General features: G+C 34.5%; 1 protein-coding gene across 2 annotated transcripts in view; it reads left to right on the top strand.

Annotated features, from left to right (window-relative positions):
• The window catches only part of SPOCK3 (SPARC (osteonectin), cwcv and kazal like domains proteoglycan 3), a 482169-nt gene that overhangs the window by 321756 nt on the left and 139541 nt on the right, over positions 1 to 20872 (top strand). For both annotated transcript variants that reach the window (XM_042935123.1, XM_042935124.1), the window contains exon 6: positions 7138 to 7252. In XM_042935123.1, coding sequence (XP_042791057.1) covers positions 7138 to 7252 — 115 coding nt within the window. The remainder of the gene's footprint in view (positions 1 to 7137; positions 7253 to 20872) is intronic.

Here is a 20872-nt window from a genome sequence, read left to right on the forward strand (position 1 = left end):
TTAACATGTTACTTCACCTAGAAAATCTAATAGAATAAATCTAATCTTTTAGGTATATAATAAAAATGGTTTCAAGGTATATAAAGCAATTTCTACAGGGAGACATTGTCAAATGTCACTCACACATTGTGAGGTTTCAGCTCTCCTCTCCTAATAATTAATGGAGCTATAAGGAGAGAGAGAAAAGAATTAGGTTCCTTCCCTCCCCTCCTTGGCTCAGAGTAAGTCAGTGAATCCCCTGCATAGTGGTGAATGGAGAATGGTTGAGCCTCGTAATACACTATGGCGGTGTGGCTACTTGTGCCTAAGAACATGGCGTAGTTAGTGGGGAATATTCCTGGAATTTCTATGCTAAAGAGATGGCCAGCAAGGTTGTTAGGTGGGTTCTGTTGGGCAATTAAGGAAATAGAGGGATCGTATAAGTAAATCCATGTTTTTTATTGTTGGAGAGAGTAGTTACGAACATGGAAAAGGGGAGGCTGGACAGAATCTTGAGATGTTGGATTGGAATTGGAGATATCAGTATGAATGCATGTTGAGTTTTTGTATCAGTTAAAAAATATATAGACACGTTTGGAATTGGTTATAGATGTATTTGTATTGTGTGTATCCTAGAAGGATACTTGTTTATTTATGACACTTAATACATTATTAACTTCTGAAAGGTTAACTAGTTTGCTACCACCATTCTGTCTCATCTTATCCTTGTCGGTTTTCCTTTTTATATGCACCTTTCCTACACAAACCGATCCCTCATAACGTTTTGGCCACCCCAGTTAGCAGGTCCATCTTCTTTTCTATAGTCGGCTTTGCCAGGATTCTTCCTTTCCAAAAGTGTATGATGAGCTGTGGTGGTCTTAGATGCACCTGTATTCCTGTAGTGAGTCAACAGAGGGCCCTCTGGAGGTAGTGTCTTCTCAGGTTACTCCCTCAGGTTTACTCAAGAGGAAATATTACATGGTGGAAAAGCTAAGTTTTGTGTGTTTGTATCTTTGTATCAAAACTCATTGCACCAGCTCTTCCCTATCTTTCCCTTTTAGGACATGCCAAAGTAGATCACTGCTACCAGTGCATAAAACTGTTTAGATGCTATAGACCATTAAGCCTATATCTTAGTTATAAGAATAGTACATAATTTAAAATAGGTTCTTGGTATTTCTTAAGCATAAGAAACAAAAAATATCCTCAAGTTTCATGTCATTGAAATGGTTAAAATAAAAATTTAAGTGCGTAAGCCCCATAGACATTGAAATGTATGCCCAAACTACCGCAATTTAGTATTTTTATGTTTGTGTAACTATTAAAGTCATCAAAATTTTCAGGTCTTCAGAGTATTTTCTCTTGTTAGCTAAATTTAATTTTCTGCTCTGAATCCTTCATCTCCTCCTGTGTTCTTTTAAAATGCATCCCTTGTTACTTATTGACATTCTTTAAAAAAAAATACTCCCATTTATATCTGTTAATGTACTTTCTTCTCTTATATCCTCCTAATTTGGGGGAGTACTTAGCAACATGGTCTTCTATTTTCATCCATTTCTTAATTATTTTTAACCACTCCGTGCCCTCCTGGAAGAGCCTGAGTTGGTGTCTGTCAAAGTGCATATGAAATACTAACATAAATAATGAAAATAGAAATCAATAGTAAGTTACAAATGATTTCATTACTTTTATGTATATATCAGTCATCAAACAACATGGTTTTTTTTTTTTGTTTTTTTTTTTTTTTTTTTTCTTCAACGTTTTTTATTTATTTTTGGGACAGAGAGAGACAGAGCATGAATGGGGGAGGGGCAGAGAGAGAGGGAGACACAGAATCGGAAACAGGCTCCAGGCTCCGAGCCATCAGCCCAGAGCCTGACGCGGGGCTCGAACTCACGGACCGCGAGATCGTGACCTGGCTGAAGTCGGACGCTTAACCGACTGCGCCACCCAGGCGCCCCAAACAACATGGTTTTTAATAGGTTTTATTTTCAATGAAACTACTGCTGATATTGAAAGCAACATTTGTCTGGAATAATTTAAATAAGAATCTTAGTTTGATGACAGAATTTAATAAAACCTGTAGAAGGAAATAATTATAAAATAAACACACTATATTGTTGATACTTAAATTTTTAAAATTATTACCTGATTTTGAAATCTGGGATATCTGTTTACAATGATGGCCTTACAATGATGAAAATGCATAGGTGAATGCTACATTGTGCACACAGATCTCAAAATAAGAGACACTTGATAATATATGATCTTATAACTCAAATAATTTAGTGATACGAAAAACAGATTTTTTTTCTATGTATATATTCACAATCTCAACCAAAGTGAGGGAGTAAACAATCCTGACCTTCTAGGGCTACATTGGATTAAGTTGATTTTAAGACAACCCCCTGTACACCTGTGAACACACTCTGATACTCTGCAAGGAGAAACCATCCCCAAAACAGTATTTCCTCAGTTCTGAGTCCATAGTTTATGTGCCAAGTGGTTTTCTCCTTGGCATGTTCTCAGGTTGCACTACAACGTATTGTAAGGTTTGTGCCAAATGATAAATTTCCTTGGGGAATTTTTGTTTAATTTTGGAAGAAAAATATCTATAATAAAAATTAGAGATATAGTAGTTCAAAGAGTATACTACATCTAAGAGGATATGTTCAGTAAAATAAGGATTAAATGTACTCTTATTTTTTCTCGGCAGGTCTTGGTCAGATAGTCTAGTTGCCAACTGTGCAATATCTTAACTGGCCCATGATTACATGACAGGGATTGTGAATTTATTAACCTGGGTTAAAGCTCCTTTGCTATCCCCATGTCATCTCATCTCAGCTTAAATGCAACTAGTCTTGATAATACCCAACTTCTAGACGTCTGATAGAAACAGTATGAGGTGTAAGGACTAAAGGGAAATTGGCTTGCATATCATTCAGCCTTAAAGATTGCTTAAGTTAAGGACTTTAACCTTCTTAGGATCCTGTTGGTCCTTTTCTCATTTTGATTTTGCTTAAATAGCATCTGTGCTCACATCTCTAGTGTTATCCCTGTAAAGGGACAGATCTGAATAAGCATATGGGAAGACTTTAACCACCTCTGTCAGAGGACTCTCACCTTGTGCTGAGGGAGGTATGCTATAACATTTGTATGTAAAAATCAGTTTCCCCAAATAAGGTTTCTGGTGAGAAAAGAAGTTTACTCACAATAAGTGAGGTGTTATTTCTGAAGGAAAAGTATAGTGACAAACAGAAAACAATGGTGTAGTGTCCACTTCAGTGCATAGGGCTGCCACAGATTTTTGCTATGCTTAGCTCCCGCTTGTCATTTATGCTACAGTAATAATGTGTGTGGGTAATTGGTAAATCCCAATGAATGAATGGATTCAAGTCTAAATCAAGTCTTTTTTTCTTTCTCTGGTTGTCTTTGCATGTGAAACACCAGAGTGGGAATCAGAGAACCTCAAGTGGAGGACATTTACTTGCAGAGGGGTTAGCTATAGCTGCCTGTGAGGAATTCTATTCATGAGAGCTCTTAGACATGATATTGGTTGTCTAATGTATTAAAGGTGTGGAATGTGATATATTAGCCAGTCCAAGGTAGATTAAAGCAATACTAAAAAAAAGTGATTCATGATATTCCAAATTTCCAATTTATTTTTTCACTTGTATCAAAATTTTTATCACCACAATAAGAAATAGAACATTGTTGCTATTTTTACCTACTGCTAATTATATACTTGTTCTACATGAGAAGCACTATAAAGTAGGCTCAAATCCTATTTTAGCCATGCATTTTTGATCAGTTGCATAAAGTTCTCCAAACTTGACTTGAAAAACTTATTTTAAAAAATATATCTAGGGGCGCCTGGGTGGCTTGGTCGGTTAAGCGTTCGACTTCGGCTCAGGTCATGATCTCATGGTCTGTGAGTTCGAGCCCCGCGTCGGGCTCTGTGCTGACAGCTCAGAGCCTGGAGCCTGTTTCAGATTCTGTGTCTCCCTCTCTCTCTGCCCCGCCCCTGTTCATGCTCTGTCTCTCTCTGTCTCAAAAATAAATAAATGTTAAAAAAAAAATCTATCCTACCTTATTCATCAGAATATAATGCATCAAAATTGCTTAATACAGTGTTTGACACATAGCGATACCTCAATTAAAGTCGTCATTTATAAAGTATGTATTTTGTTGTGTTAGCTGATGTGTATTTTAAATTTAATTTTAAATTTAAATTTAATTTTAAATTTAAATTCCTGTATAATTTCAGTACTTGAAGCCTGTAGTTTATACCATTGCTTTTTATCTTACATTCATTACTTTAATGAATGACCAAAAAGAAAATACTAATGAAATATGGAAGGAATCTTGAGTTTAATTACTTATTCATTGTCTTTTGATTGACTAGTGCTTAAATCAGGGCATTATTGACATTTGAGGTCATATAATGCTTTATTTTGGGGGGCTTATCTGTGCCCTGCAAGATCTTTAGCAGTCTTTCTGGCCTCTGACTAGTAAATGCCAACGGTAATCCCTCCCGCATAATTTTAGCGGTTTTACCAAAAACCATTTCAAGCTGTCCCCTGGGGCAAAACCACTCCAACTGAAAACCTCCAATTTAAGCCATCCAACAAGCTCACAGTGATTGCATTATCTTAAAAACTGTAATAATAACCTGTCTCAGTGTTTATTACCCTGATGGTTGGGGTCTTTTCTATGAGCAGACGAGATCTCTCCTATAGTAAGATTAAATGTTCTCCTTTGATTTATAATTAAGCAAATGATTTTAACTTACTTTCCCTGACAAATGGCAACTTTGACCATGGAAAAATCATTTTGCAGGCTTGCTTTTCACAGTAACTCCTAACTTAAGAATTCTTAATGCTCAGGGTCTTAGATAATCAGGAATGCATTAATCATGTCTTTCTCTACAGAATTTCCATTTTTTGGTAATTATAAACTAATGAGCATGCCCTTTATGTGATATTTCACTTCACTTATACCTTTATAAATATTTCAGGTTTGTGATAATTAAGTAAATTGAATGTCATTAATTAGAAATCCAATCAGTAGATGTAGCTAAAAAAATATTTTAAAATAGTGCTTTTAATGTCCTAATATTCTTTGAATAAAATTCTTTATGAAGATATTTTTATTTCAAAATCAATCCATAAGGAAATAAAACTAAATGGCTTTCCAATTACAGGAAGCTAGATTCTTTTTTTTATTTATTTATTTTTTAACGTTTCTTTATTTTTGAGACAGAGAGAGACAGAGCACGAACGGGGGAGAGTCAGAGAGAGGGAGACACAGAATCTGAAACAGGCTCCAGGCTCTGAGCTGTCAGCACAGAGCCCAACGCGGGGCTCGAACTCGCAGACAGCGTAATCATGATCCGTGCCGAAGTCAGCTGCTTAACCAACTGAGCCACCCAGGCGCCCCAGGAAGCTAGATTCTTGTAACTATGAACATGGGTGGATTTGCTATCTTTCTGATTCTGTTGGTCTTTGCAGAAATGCATACAGGAAAAAAAAAGTTTGGTAAAATCATTCTGAAGAAGAAATTGTTTTATTTATAAAGTAATTCCTTTTCAAAACTATAATTTCATCATACGCAAATTTTAGACAGCTTTGAAGTTTGTGTTATGTCAAAGAAAGTTATCTAAGAGGTAAAACCTTTTTAAACTAACAACTCATGTATTTCTGTTGTTCATTCACTTATTTTTCTGGCTTTCATTTTCTTCAAATAAAAAAAGCACTTTTAAAATAAACCACATTTAGAATGTAAAGGGGTATGGTGTAACACATCTTTGAAGGGAGCTAACATTTTCATATTTTAAAATTCAATATTAGCTATAATTAATATTGACTTTTGGCTTTGTCTGCTCACATTTACAATTGTTCTTGAACTTTTCTTAAATTGTGTCATAAGTCAGAATTTTCATATGACCAGATTCCGAATTCTGAAATATTATGTTAAAAGAAGTTACAGCAATATATATATATATATATATATATATATATATATATATATATATTTGAAGTCTCAAAGTTTTAGATAACTTATCTGGCTTTCATTAAAGTGCTCATAATTTTTACTTTTTTCTACTTTTGATTAGCTATTGGGCATTTTAATTATATTTAAAATCCATTGAGATTTTATAAGTCAAAATCATTTCCTTAAATTACTGAAACATTGAACAATAAAAAATAATTTCTTTGAAGGAGTTTATTCCTCTAAAAAAGGCCCACTAAGCCACTACAAATAAATTCCAAGTGTAATAATTTTTACTCATTTGTTGAAAGTCTAGTTTTGAATTTCGCCTGTCCAGTAGAGAGTTATCTGACAAAAAAAAATGTTGTACAGATATGAGTAATCTGATTAGTCATTGGGTGTATTCAGTTCTTCTTCGTATCAGCTGAAGCTGAATTAAATTAGTCACTGGTGCATTTGTCGATTGGAGCCAGAAAGTCTGCCCTATTTAATTTTAAAATAATTTGCACTGAGTAAATTATGGACGTAGCCACTAAAGAAATCACATTACTTCAGAATTAGCAAGATCTATTTCTTTTAAAGTAGGAAAGTAATTATTGCCTCTTAAAAGATGGAGTAGGCTTACAATTTTTTAAATCATGTCAAATTATGCAGTTATGAAATATTAAGAATGAGTTAAGGTACTTAGGCTTAAAATTTTACAGAGTAATGTTTACAAAGAAAAGCAAAACAAAACTAAGCTAAACTAAAGTAAAAACGAAACAAAAAAACCCAAAAAACCCTCAGAACTTCATGTGCCATAATAATTTTGATTGTTTGAGTTTAATTTCATTCAGCTTGTGTTACATTTACTGAGAGCTCAGTTCATGGTAACTGTTGTTCTAGGAAAACTACCTATTTGATTTTTCAAACTCAGTAGATTCCATGTTATTATCCCAATTACTCATATGAAAAAAATCGAAGTTCATAACATTTAAGAAATTACCTCCAGATACCACGGTTAGAAGTTAGAACTTATAGATTTGAAATCAGGTGTAATGTTCTTCATTCCATGCTATTCATTTGCCTTTTTCCGTAGCATGTGTAATAGAATCAAATAGCATGTGACTTTGTATTGATTTAACTAAATGTATCTAAATAACTATTTTCTTTTCTCTTTGTATGCAGTGCAAACTAGAATATCAGGCATGTGTCTTTGGAAAACAGATCTCAGTCAAATGTGAAGGACGTTGCCCATGTCCTTCAGATAAGTCCACAAGTACAAGCAGAAACGTTAAGAGAGGTAAGTGATAAACATTTATTTATAGTTTTACATTTGTTTTCTGTATTAAAATGTTTTGCAATAAATGTTAGCATTAAAATGAAGTTTACTTCATGTATTACTTCATTTACTTCATTTATTACATTATAAATGAAGTATTTTTTTTTTTTTTTAGTCTCAATTATTTTAGCAAGCGACATTTTTCTACGGGGATTTCTATTTATCTTGATAGTAAGAGTTGGATGCTTCTTTTCTACATGTTCACCATATATAAAAAATCTAAAGAAATGTCTTTTATAAATTACTGTGTCTAAAATGCGTTTGACATTCTTTTTTTCTTTTGGAGCAAGTCAGTGGTAAAGCAGTGAGTGAGAAAAGAGTTTGATCAGATGTGAAACTGGGCAATTAGTAAGAAACTTTTATATACTGTGTGTGTTTGTGAGAAAATTTTCCTACAGAATAGTTTAATTAATTAAACTTTCTTTTGATTAGGTCTAGAGTCCTTAAATCTTTATTTTTATTGGTTTGGTGTATAATAATAAAATAATGAAATACATTTAACTCCGTATGTGTTATTATATAAAATTTGACCTTTTGCAGATTATTTGTTGTAGTTCACACAATATTACTTACATGTTTGAGGTACTGTTTATGCCTTCAAAAATATCTCTATAGCTCCTTGTTTCAGTTCTTCATAACTTTAGATGAGGAAGGATATGTAGGGAATACATATTCCTTTAAGTGAAAGATTATTTTAAAGAGCATTATCATCAACATTTATCATATATTTTATAAGCATATGAATCTTATAATTTAATAATTATTATTGTGGTTTATTAATGAAGACCATTGATTTTTGTACTTTTTTCTGAAAAAATCAATGATGGATACATGGACAGGAAATATATTAGTTAAAATGAAGTCCATTTGATACGAATTATGTATTTTCTTTTTTTAAATTTTTTGTTTTTGTTTTTGAGAGAGAAAGAGGAGGGGAAGGGGCAGTTGAAGGGAGCACAGAGGAACTGATCAGACTCTGCACTGTCAGCACAGAGCCCGACGTGGGGCTCAAACTCACAAACCATTAGAATCAAGACCTGAGCTGAAGTCAGACACTCAACTGACTGAGCAACCCAGGCACCCCTAAATTATGTATTTTCTTAAACATGGTATACCATGATAATGATTTTATTGTAGGTAAAATGTTTTGTTTTGTTTTGTTTTGTTTAAATTCCAGTTAGTTAATATACAGTGTAATATTATTTTCAGGTGTACAATATAGTGATTATAAAACTTTTGAACTTTAATTATACTATTTATATTGGTCATTACTCATTAGGTAATATTTAAGACAATTTAAAAATGAAAACTGGGGCGCCTGGGTGGCTCAGTCAGTTAAGTGTCTATCTTTGGCTCAGATTATGATCTCACAGATCGTGCTGACAGCTCAGAGCCTGAAGTCTGCTTTGGATTCTGTGCCTCCCTCTCTCTCTGCCCCTCCCGTGCTCGTGCTCTCAATCTCTCTCTCTCTCTCTCTCTCTCTCTCTCTCTCTCTTTCCCTCTGTCTCTCTCTTTCTGTCTCAAAAATAAACATTTAAAGGGGCGCCTGGGTGGCTCAGTCGGTTAAGCAGCTGACTTCGGCTCAGGTCATGATCTCGCAGTCCGTGAGTTCGAGCCCCGCGTCGGGCTCTGTGCTGATAGCTCAGAGCCTGGAGCCTGTTTCAGATTCTGTGTCTCCCTCTCTCTGACCCTCCCCCGTTCATGCTCTGTCTCTCTCTGTCTCAAAAATAAATAAACATTAAAAAAAAATTTAAAAAAAAAAATAAACATTTAAAAAATGAAAACCTATGTTATCATATCACTTTTAATAACACAACTAGGTCAATTTTATTACTCAAAAGTAAATTGATTTGCAAATTAATGATAAGCTAGTGCTCTGACATTAGGCAATGTGCATGAAGACAACAACTGGTGGAAGAAGGAGTGTAAAGCTGCCTCCCAGGAGCCCTGTTTTTGAAGCCTCACCTCTGTTGCCTTACACCAGCCTATGGCCAGCGTCAGAGCATGGTTCCTTCTGGATTCCCTCCCCCCCCCCCCCCATAATCCCAATCCACTCTTTCTAGCATAGTCCAAATAAGGATGTTTAACATGACCTTGAGTAAGTTAATCGACCCCCATGTAATTAAGAGCTAATTATAGTTTTCTTTCAACTGAACTACTTCCATATCTCTGTCTTCCTCATACCCACTCCCTGTTTACTTAACTGAATACGTTTTCCTCTGAAACTTGCTTCAGGTACAAAGTAAATCCTACCTTGGTATTCAATATCCATGTCTCATTCTTTTCATTGGAGGCTATTAAGAACACTTGAAAAGGAGTAATCAAAATTAGTGCATACCTCTAATACATCACACCCTTCAGCAAGGTTTCCCTTCAGTAAGATTCCCTGCATGTGAACTTACTTTTGAATGAGGAGATAGGTTTGAGGTTGATCAATTTATCATATTCTCCCACAATCTGCAAAAAAAGAACTTAATATGCATTGAATATGGAAGGTAAAATATTTAAGAAAATGATCCTTTGTGAATAAACAATGATTACATTTCATGTTGCTCAGATTCTCTGTACAACATCTATATTAGTATGTCAAGAAGGAGCCTTTACTTAAAGTAATATCTCAGGGAATAAAGATCATTTGTGTTCAAGTGTGTGTGGAAAGAGAGGCAAGAAGAATTTAAAATAATCCTGTTCTGATGGATTGTCAAGGCAAAGCAAGTACAGGATTTTGCTAACTGCTGTGGAAAAGCAGTACAGAAAATTGTGAATGTCATTCCTACACAGTGCCAAAGGCCAAGAGACATGGGAAATGTAAAACTCAGTTCAGTATCATTTCTAATCTTTCAACCGTCATTTACATTAGAAGCATGCCTTTGGTTGACTGACTTAGGAAGTGCAGGAAACTCTATTTAATAGCATCTCTGTTTGAGAAAAAGCGAGGAAGAAACTACCAACGATGAACTAGTTTTTAAATCTTTCTGACTTCCTACGTTTGAGGTCAAATTGACAACAGATTATGTTTTCTATGTTAAGAGCTGAATAAATTCTTCAAATCGACTTGTATTATATTAAAACAAACAAAATATATTTCCTTTAGGGAAGTCTGGGTGGCTCAGTCAGTTAAATATCTGTCTCTTGATTTTGGCTAAGGTCATGATCTCACGGTTTGTGGGTTTGAGCCCTGCATCAGATTCTGCACTGGCAGTACGGAGCCTGTTTGGGATTCTCTCTCTCTCTCTTTCCCTCTCTTTGCCCTTCTCCTGCTTGCATATTTTCTCTCTCCCTCTCTCTCTCTCTCTCTCTTAAAATAAATAAACTTAAAAACATACATTTCCCTTATATAAGAAAAAATTTAATTTCTCCTCTATTCTCCAAATGTATTCAATAATGGATGTGCATAAATTGGTCCAAGTGTATGCATTCAAGAAACCAAAATTAAAAAAAAAAAGAAACAGTTTACAGGGGTGCCTGAATGATGCAGCCAGTTAAGCATCCGACTTCAGCTCAGACCATGATCTCACAGTTTGTGGGTTCAAGCCCGTGTCAGGCTCTGAGCTGACAGGCCTGAGCCTGGAACCTGCTTCAGATTCTGTGTCTCCCTCTTTCTCTGCCCCTCCCCCACTTACTCTCTGTGTCTCAAAAATGAACAAATGTTAAAAAAATTAAAAAAAAACAACAGTTTGCAGTTTTGAAATTCCAGATTCTGAATTTGTATAGGTAAATAAGCATATCTGTCTCTCTTCAATCAGTAACTTAACTGTACATTTTTTTTTCTGTTTTCCTAACCCATAAAATCAAAATTACAAAGACCAAATGCTTCTAGGTCCCTGTAGTGTATTACTTTCTCCCCCCTGGCCCCCCATTTTTTGAAAGTTTATCATTTGATCACAAACACAGAATGATTATTTGGAAGGTTGATCAACTTTATTCAAAGACTATTGATTGACATTTTAGATGATTTTTAAAGTTAATATATTTTATATAACCACATTAATATGAGATTTATAGTTGTGATCATGGACCATGAATAGACCATTTTCCACAGAGTTTGCATGTAATATGTAATGCAATCCCAAATCTTAGAAGGGACTTGCGGGACCAAAGACAGAGAGCAATGGAAAGGACCTTAGAAAGTGTTTATTTTGCAGTTGGTAAATCCAAATTCAAAGGAATAGACCCTAGACTTATCTTAAATGATTTACACAACAGTGGTCTGTAAGCACAGTGAATTTTAGACCTATGATATGCCATAAGTACTCCATTAGGTTATTCACTTGACTGGCTAGATTCAGAAAACCCTTTAAATGGCATTTCCTTTAGGTTTCAAATTTGAGTATTCTAATCCTCCGAATACTTTTTTTTTTTGTAATTATGGGTTTTATATAGCTATTATGGCTTTACTTATCTAATCTCTTAAATTTTTATTAATTAAAAAAATTTTAGTTTATTTTTTGAGGAACAGAAAGAGAGAGAGCATGGGTGGGCAGAGAGAAAGGAAGAGAGAGTATCCCAAGCAGGCTCCACACCACCTGTACAGAGCCCAACGTGGAGCTTGAATTCACAAACTGTGAGATCATGACCTGAGCCGAATCGAGAGTCAGATGCTTAACTGACTGAGCTGCCCAGGTGCCCCCAATTTTATTAATTTCAAATATTTCAAATAATATCACTCTGATTCTGTTTATCCTCACCCCTAAGATGCATCTAAACACAGTCACATACCTCCATAATTTGAAATGTTGGATTGGAGTGGAGATAGCAGTACGGATGGAGAAGAACCCATAAAAGATTTCCACACTATCACAGAGGCAAAAGAAAATAACTTGGTGAGGGTGTGGATGAAAGGGAACCCTTGTACACTGTTGGTGGGAATGTAAATTGGTGCAGCCATTATGGAAAATAGTATGGAGTTTCGTCAAAAAACTGAAATCAGAAGTACCATACAATCCAGCAATCCACTTATGGGTATATATCCAAGGAAAGAAATCAGTACCTCAAAAAGATATCTGCATTCCCATGCCCACTACAGCATTATATACAATAGCCAAGATATGGGAATAACCTAAATGTTCACTGATGGACGAGTAGAGAAATAGGGATATTTAATATCCCATTCCGTGTGTATACTAAAAAAGAAGTTTCCCGCCAAATTCAGCAACCTGGATGAACCTGGACAACAACACTACGCTAAGTGAAGTAAGCCAGAAAAAGAAAGAAAAACTGTGTGATCTCTCTTATATGTGGAATCTCAAAAGTGTTGAACACATAGAATCAGAGAGTAGAAAAGCGGTTACCAAGGGCGAGGAGATGGGGGAAATGGGAAATGGGGGAAATGGGTCAAAGGGTGCAAAGCTGCAGTTATGAAGGTTGCATTAGAGATCCAAGGTACTGCATGACGACCGTGATTAATAACGTATTGAATATTACAAATGTGCTAAAACAATAATATCAGGTGTTCTCACTACACATAACACACACACAAAATGGAAATTATGTGAGAACCAGAAATGTTAATTAGCTTGACTGGGTGACTTACAGAATATTAACAAAAATATGCGAACTGATTTTTGGGGGGCTGTGGTTCATAGTTTCCACTACATCCTCACCTGCATTTTTTTTGTACAACTCAAGTTTCTTTTTATCAGAAGCTGGGAATCATGTAACTCAATCTGTTTCTCATTTTGCTTCATTCTCTAAGAGTATTTGAATTAAATAGATACCCAATTACAGTAACTTAGCCTGCATACTACATTGCTTGCTCCTAATTTTGATTTGTGTTTTGTGTGTATGTGTGTGTGTGTGTGTGTATGTAACCTTTTATAGAATTTCTTTCTGTTTTATTGTGTTGTTATCCTGTGGAGGTAGCATTATTTATTTGCTAAGAGTATAGATTTTAAAATTACAATTCTGCTCTGGGTGTGCAACCTTTGGTATTATATTTAAATTTATGAGTCTCAGTTTTTTCATTGGCAAAATAGAAAAATATATAAATCATATAGATTTATGGATGTATTTCCTCAAATTAAACCATCTTTGAATTTCTCTTTCATTTTAATTGATGACGCTTTTAAATGCTGTTGGATTCTAATAAATTGTAGATTCTTTTTCATACATTAAATGTCATTTCAAATTTTACTTTCTATGTGTTTTTTTATCAGATTGGGCACAAAAAATTGGAGTTTTAATTTCTTTATAGTTAATAGTATTTATACACTGCAAATTAGAGTTTGCATTCAGAATTTGACATAACTCTGCAGTAGAATTATGTAGCCTAGAAGCTATTACTGGTTGTTTTCTTTGATAAATCTTTCACATTCTTTTCACAGCTACTGGCCTTTGCAGAGTGTGTGTGTGTGTGTGTGTGTGTGTGTATCTTTTTCATACAGTTATGTTAATTTATGCTTTCTCAAATAAATGTCTGCTTATTTAGATTTTAAATGTATTAACCTAAGTTATTCAGGATGTTATTTTTGTAACTAAAAACATGCTCTCTGGTCATTTAAGATCTTCAGGAAATATATATATATATATATATATATATATACACACACACACACATATATATGAATATATAAATTAAATTTTTATTTAAATTCTGATTAGTTTACATGCAGTGCAATATTGGTTTCAGGAGTAGAATTCAGTGATCCATCACTTACATACAATACCCAGTGTACATCATAACAAATACCCTCATAATGCCTATCACCTATCTAGCCCATCCTCCCACCCACCTCCCTTCATCAACTCCCAGTTTGTTCTCTGTCTTTAAGAGCCTCTTATGGTTTGTTTCGTCTCTCTTTTGTCCTTTATTTCCCCCCCCTCCATATGTTCATTTGTTTTGTTTCTTAAATTACATATATATATATATGTTTCTTAAATTATATATATATATATATTGCTTTTTTTTTTGTTTCAGAAGTAGAATTTAGTGATTCATCACTTACATATAACACCCAGTGCTCATCCCAACAAGTGTCCTCCTTAATGCCCATCACCTATCTAGCCCACCCCCCACCCACTGCTCCTCCAGCAACCTTCCGTTTCTTCTCTGTATTTAAGAGTCTCTTATGGTTTGCCTCTCTCTCTTTTGATCTTATGTTTTCTTCCCTTCCCCTGTGTTCATCTGTTTTGTTTCTTAAATTCCACATCTGAGTGAAATCATATGGTATTCATCTTTCTCTGAATGATGTATTTGGCTTAGTGTAATACACTGTAGCTCCATCCATTGCAAATGGCAAGATTTCATTCTTTTTGATTGCCAGGTAATATTCCATCATATATACATACCACATCTTCTTTATCCAGTCATCAGTCGATGGACATTTGGGCTCTTTCCATAATTTGGCTATTGCTGATAGTGCTGCTATAAACAATGGAGTGCATGTGCCCCTTTGAATGAGTACTTTTGTACCCTTTGGATAAATACCTAGTAGTGAAATTGCTAGGGTAGTAGGGTAGTTTTAGTTTTAATTTCTTGAGGAACCTCCATACTGTTTTCCAGAGTGGCTGCACCTGTTTGCATTCCCACCAGCAGTACAAAAGTGTACCCCTTTCTCTTCATCCTTCCCAACATCTTTTATTTCCTGAGTTGTTAATTGTATCCATTCTGACAGGTGTGAGGTGGTATTTCATTGTGGTTTTGATTTGTATTTCCCTGGTAATGAGTGATGTTGAGGATTTTTTCATATGTCTGTTAGCCAATGAACAGGCATCACCTGTGCCTTCATTCCCTCATTGTTTCAGCAATTATAGTTTTGTGGAATTCATTTATTTAAAGACTCTTAAATTCTTCTGTACTTGCCTTTGCTACTTAGTTTATATCAAAATTTATGTGTATTCATGTGATGTTGGCATTATGCTACTAGAAAGTTAGAAGAAAGGTTTTGATTCATATGTTGTTGCCGAAGGTGACACATAAACATATTTTTCAAACACTGACCCTTGATGTCAGCCACACATTTTTAAGAACAATGGGTTTAACAACAATTACAAGGACATTGTGCTTGCTTTTGTTCTTGTTTGGGATCTGCATCAGGCACAAGGTAGAGAAGGCATTTTTGTGAGTCCCTCTTGTATCAGAGATCATTGGTGCCCACAAAAGTTGTGTGTGGAGTCAGAGATCAACATAAACAAAAAGAGCTCTCCTTTTAATGAAAAACACCTAATCTAAGACTGATTGAAATATTTTTAAACACATTCAGGGAGCTAAAGGTTTGTAAAGTCTTTAGTTATCTATCAGTATGCTAACTGGAAACTTGATAGGTTTTAACCACAAAAAGACAAAATATGGGGATGAATTCTGTGATCTGACACAGCCATTTTTTCTGTATTCACTTCATTGCTCTGGATCCTGCGGAGCCCTATTAAGAAACATGATTTACTTAATTATTGTGCTCTGATTATAAATGAATGTATTTAAAGAAAGAACATTGAGTAAGAACTTATTTATGCCTTTTTCCAATTGGCAAAAGCATTAGTTTTAACATTTATTTCTCATATGGATTTTTAAAATCCCCTGTATGATGGAATGAATTTTCAATAGGAAACAATGAACATCAGTGAATTAAAATGCTCTTAGAACATGCGTATTTGTCAATGAAAAGTAATATTCATAAATGGTAAAATTTCCCATAATTTTATTAGATTCACAGAAAAATAAAATTAAAGAAAATTATTGAGAAGTGTTAAATGATAATTTATAATAAAAATGAAGCATAATCCTTTGGAATATTTGAAAGACATTTCTGGATTAAAATTAATATTTGTTCAGAAATAGAACATAACCTGGAAAGGGATGGTTTTATTTATTTATTTTTAATTGAAATATATTTGATACATAACACTAAATTTAAGGCATATACATGTTAACTTGATACATTTATATATTATAACATGATTGCCATTGTAGATGTAATTAACACCAATCATGTTACATAATTATAATTTCTTTTTAGTGGTTAGAATAATTAAGTTCTAGTCTCATAACACATTTGATGATTATAATACAACATTATTTTCTATTTGCTGTACTGTAAATTAGGTCTTTAGGTATTATTTACTATTTATTGCAAGTTCGTACCCCTGAATAACATATGCCCTATAACCCCACCCCTCATTAACTGGTAACCACCATTTTACTCTGTTTTATGATTTTTTTTTACCAATAAGTGATAGCATACACTGATGATCATACAGAATTTGTCTTCCTCTGTCTGATTTGTATCACTTGGCATAAAATGCACTCAAGGTCTATCCATGTTGTCACATGTAACAGGATGCCCGCCTTTCTTTTGGCCGGAAAATATCCCATTGTGCGTCTATATGCAATTTCTATTTTTTAGTATAGTTGACAATGTTACGTTAGTTTCAGGTGTACAACATAGTGATTCAACATCTCTATAGTTTATGCTATGCTCAACAAATATGTAGCTCTCCTCTGTCACCATACAGCACCATTACAGTATCTTTGACCACATTTGGAAAGGGATGGTTTTAAATGTGGAGATTACTGTAGTTCTTCCCTGAAGAAATATTTTTTTGTGTTGCTATTTAGGTGATTGATTTCAGATTTTACACAAATATTTTATTTTCTGTATAAAATTATTGTGTGGTTAATATTTATCTTCCCTGTGAATTCTAGTTAGAAATTTTATATCTTGAGTTTATACAGGTATATGTTTTCAGGTATAAATGTGGGGATAGCCTGTATTAGTTCTTATATTACCAAAGGGCTATTTATACGTAGTCTTCATTTAACTCCTTTCAAGTGTATATCTAATATGTTATTTCAAAATAATTCTTTAAAAAATGTTTATTTATTTATCTTGAGAGACAGACAGAGACCACAAGCAGGGGGAGGGAGGGAGAGAGAGAGGGAGGTTGAGAGAGAGGGAGGGAGAGAGAGAGGGAGAGAGAGAGGGAGGGAGAGAGAGAGGGAGGGAGAGAGAGAGGGAGAGAGAGAGGGAGGGAGAGAGAGAGAGAGAGAGAGAGAGAGAGAGAGAGAGAGAGAGAATCCCAAGCAGGCTCCATGCTGTCATCACAGACCCCAACAATGGGGCTCAATCCCACGAACTGTGAGATCATGACATGAGCCAAAATCAAGAGTCAGACGCTTAACCAACTGAGCCACCTAGGCTCCCCTATTTGAAAATACTTCTTTACAATTTGCAATATAAACACTCTTTCTAAAATCAGGAGTGATAGTCGCTATTATTTTACAAGTATGGAATGGGTGCCAGAAAATCAGAACTGACATAAATCCAGTCAGAATCAATGTCCCCTGCGATATGCTCTGCACTTACAGTTGACTTTGGAGACAACAGAAAGAAGTCAGAAACTGAACATTTCTGGATTCAAAATGGATATTTTGAGACTGTTATGAGTTTGATATCAGCCAACCCTTTTCCTGAGATTCCCATGGTAAAATGTGTACATTTCTTGAAAGAACAAATAAAATTACCCTGAACAGATACTGTTATCTGAACTGTTTCTGCCTTTGAAACTTTATTATACTGGTCTCATCTTTGTACTGTACAGATTTGTATCCTAACCCAGAAACCACATTTCATTCAAGCTTAGTGCCAGGAAGAAAATAAATAGTAATTACATAATCACAAATAAAGCTATAAAATCACACTCTTTCCATTAATACACAATCCCATTGCCCCCCTAGCCACACAATATTTATCTAAAAAAAAGTATATTCTGCCCTATATTAAACAATGCTGTTCTCCAATATTAAAGAGAATGTAAGATTATGACATGTTTGCTATTCCACTTCTAATATAGAATTATAATTTTTCAATAATTTTTCTGAGCCTGCGTGGCTCAGTTGGTTAAGCATCCGACTTTGGCTCAGGTCATGATCTCCTGCTTCATGAGTTCAAGCCCCACATCGGGCTCTGTGTTGATAGCTCTGAACCTGGAGCCTGTTTTGGATTCTGTGTCTCTCTCTCTCTCTCTCTCTCTCTCTCTCTCTCTCTCTCTCTGCCCCTCCCCTGCTTGCACTCTTTCTCTGCCTCTCTTGAAAATAAATAAACATTAAAAAAAAAGAATTATAATATTTTTCCGAATGTGAAAGTGAAGCCAATTTTTGTACTTAAAAGATTTTCTGAGAAGTTTGGGTTTTTTTTTTAAATAAAGGAATTATAAAATGTATTTAAAGTTAGCATCACATATTCTGAATAGCCTTTTAGAAAAATATTATAGTTTCTTCATGTAGCTTTCCAGCTCTTTGCAAAATTTTCAATGAGTTCCCAGGATCCTGATGATAATTTTAAGCCTCAAAATAAGAAAGGAAAGCAAAGTCAATGAAGTATTTGTATAGTTCCATAAAAAAATGGATTGGATATTTCAGAAGACAGGAAAAAATAGACTATCAACTTCAGATATATATATTTTGTACAAGAGAGCATGAGCCAGAATGAATTAAAAACAAAATAAACATGAGAATATATTCTCCTTCTGTAATATATATTTAGAATGAGTCATTTAGTTGAACTTAAGACACTGTATGTATTACCCTATACTTCTTTATTTGGTGATACTACTTTTAACACTTTTGATGAATTACTGTTAATGAGTTTACTGAATGACCAACTTTATCTTAGTAATGTAATATATTCTGTTATTTATGTATCAAATTATTTTTACATTGCAAATTTCTAAAATGAAAAAAGAAAATAATTGTGTGATTGATGCTTTTTTTTTTGGTTTCAAGTTTTTATTTACATTCTACTTAGTTAACATATAGTGTAATATTGGCTTCAGAGTAGAATTTAGTGATTCATCCCTTACATATAACACTCCGTGATAAACACAACTGCTCTCCTTAATGCCCATCACCCATTTAGCCCATCCCGTGTCCACCTCTCCTCCCGCAAACCTCAGTTTGTTCTCTATAGTAAAGAGTCCCTTATGGTTTCCCTTCCTCTCTATTTTTCTTCCTTCCCTCATTTCATCTACTTTGTTTCTTAAATTCCACATATGACTGAAATCATATGATATTTGTCTTTCTCTGACTGACTTATTTCACTCAGCATAATACACCTTAGTTCCATCCATGTCACTGCAAATGGCAAGATTTCATTCTTTTTTTTTTTTATAGCTGAGTAATATTTCATTATATACACACACACACACACACACACACACACACATCACATCACATTTTCTTCATCCTTTCATCAGTTGATGGACATTTGGACTCTTTCCATAATTTGGCTATTGTTGTCAATGCTGCTATAAACATGGGAGGGCATTTGCCTCTTTGAATGAGTTTTTTTGTATCCCTTGGGTAAACACTTATTAGTACATTTGTTGGGTAGTAGGATTCTATTTTTAACTATTTGAGGAAATTTCCATACTGTTTTCGGGAGTGGCTGAACCAATTTGTATTCCCAACAACAGTGTGACAGTGTTTCCCTTTTTCCATATCCTTGCCAACAACCGTTGCTTTTGCTTTGTTAATGTTAGCCATTCTGAGAGGTGTGAGGTGGTATCTCATTGCAGTTTTGATTTGTATTTCCCTGATGATGAGTGATGTTGAGCATCTTTTCATGTGTCTGTTAGTCATCTGTATGTCTACTTTAGAAAAATGTCTATTCATGTCTTCTGCCCATTTCTTAACTAGATTATTTCTTGGGTGTTGAGTTTCGTAAGTTCTTTGTAGGTTTTGGATACTGACCTTTTATCAAATATGTCATTTGCAAATATCTTCTCCCACTCCATAGGCTGCCTTTTACTTTTGTTGATTATTTTATTTGTAGTGCAGAAGCTTTTTATCTTGATGAAATCCCAGTAGTTCATTTTTGCTTTTGTTTCCCTTGCTTCCGGAGACATGTCTAGTAAGAAGTTGCTACTAGCAAGGTCAAAGAAGTTGCTGCCTGTGTTCTCCTCTAGGATTTTGATGGTTCCTTATTTCACATTTAGGTCTTTCATTCATTTTTAATTTTGAGTATGGTGTAAGAAAGTGATCCAGTTCATTCTTCTGCATGTGGCTTTCCAGTTTTCCCAACACTATTTGTTGAATAATCTATCTTTTTTTTTTTCCATTGGATATTCCTTCCTGCTCTTTTGAAGATGAATTGACCATATAGTTGTGGGCATATAGATCCCATTTCTGGGTTTTCTATTCTGTTGCATTGATCTGTGCCTGTTTTTGGGCCAGTAATATACATCTTGATGACTATAGCTTTGTGATATAACTTAAAAGTCCGGAATTGTGATGCTTCCAGCTTTGCTTTTCTTTTTCAAGATTCCTTTGGCTATTCAGTGTCTTTTGTGGTTTCATACAAATTTTAGAATTGTGTATTCTAGCTCTTGAAAAATACTGGTAGTACTTTGATATGGATTGCATTAATGTGTGGCTTGCTTTTGGTAGTATAGACATTTTAATAATATAGGTTCTTCCAATCTATGAGCATGGAATGTTTTTCCATTTCTTTGTGTCATCTTCCATTTCCTTCATGAGTTTTCTATAGTTTTCAGAGTACAGATCTTTGGTTGGGTTTATTCCTGGGTAAGTTTTGGTTTGGGCCAGTTGAAATAGGATGCATTCCTTGATTACTCTTTCTGTTGCTT

Source organism: Panthera leo, chromosome B1 (assembly GCF_018350215.1).
Source record: "Panthera leo isolate Ple1 chromosome B1, P.leo_Ple1_pat1.1, whole genome shotgun sequence".
NCBI lineage: Eukaryota > Metazoa > Chordata > Mammalia > Carnivora > Felidae > Panthera > Panthera leo.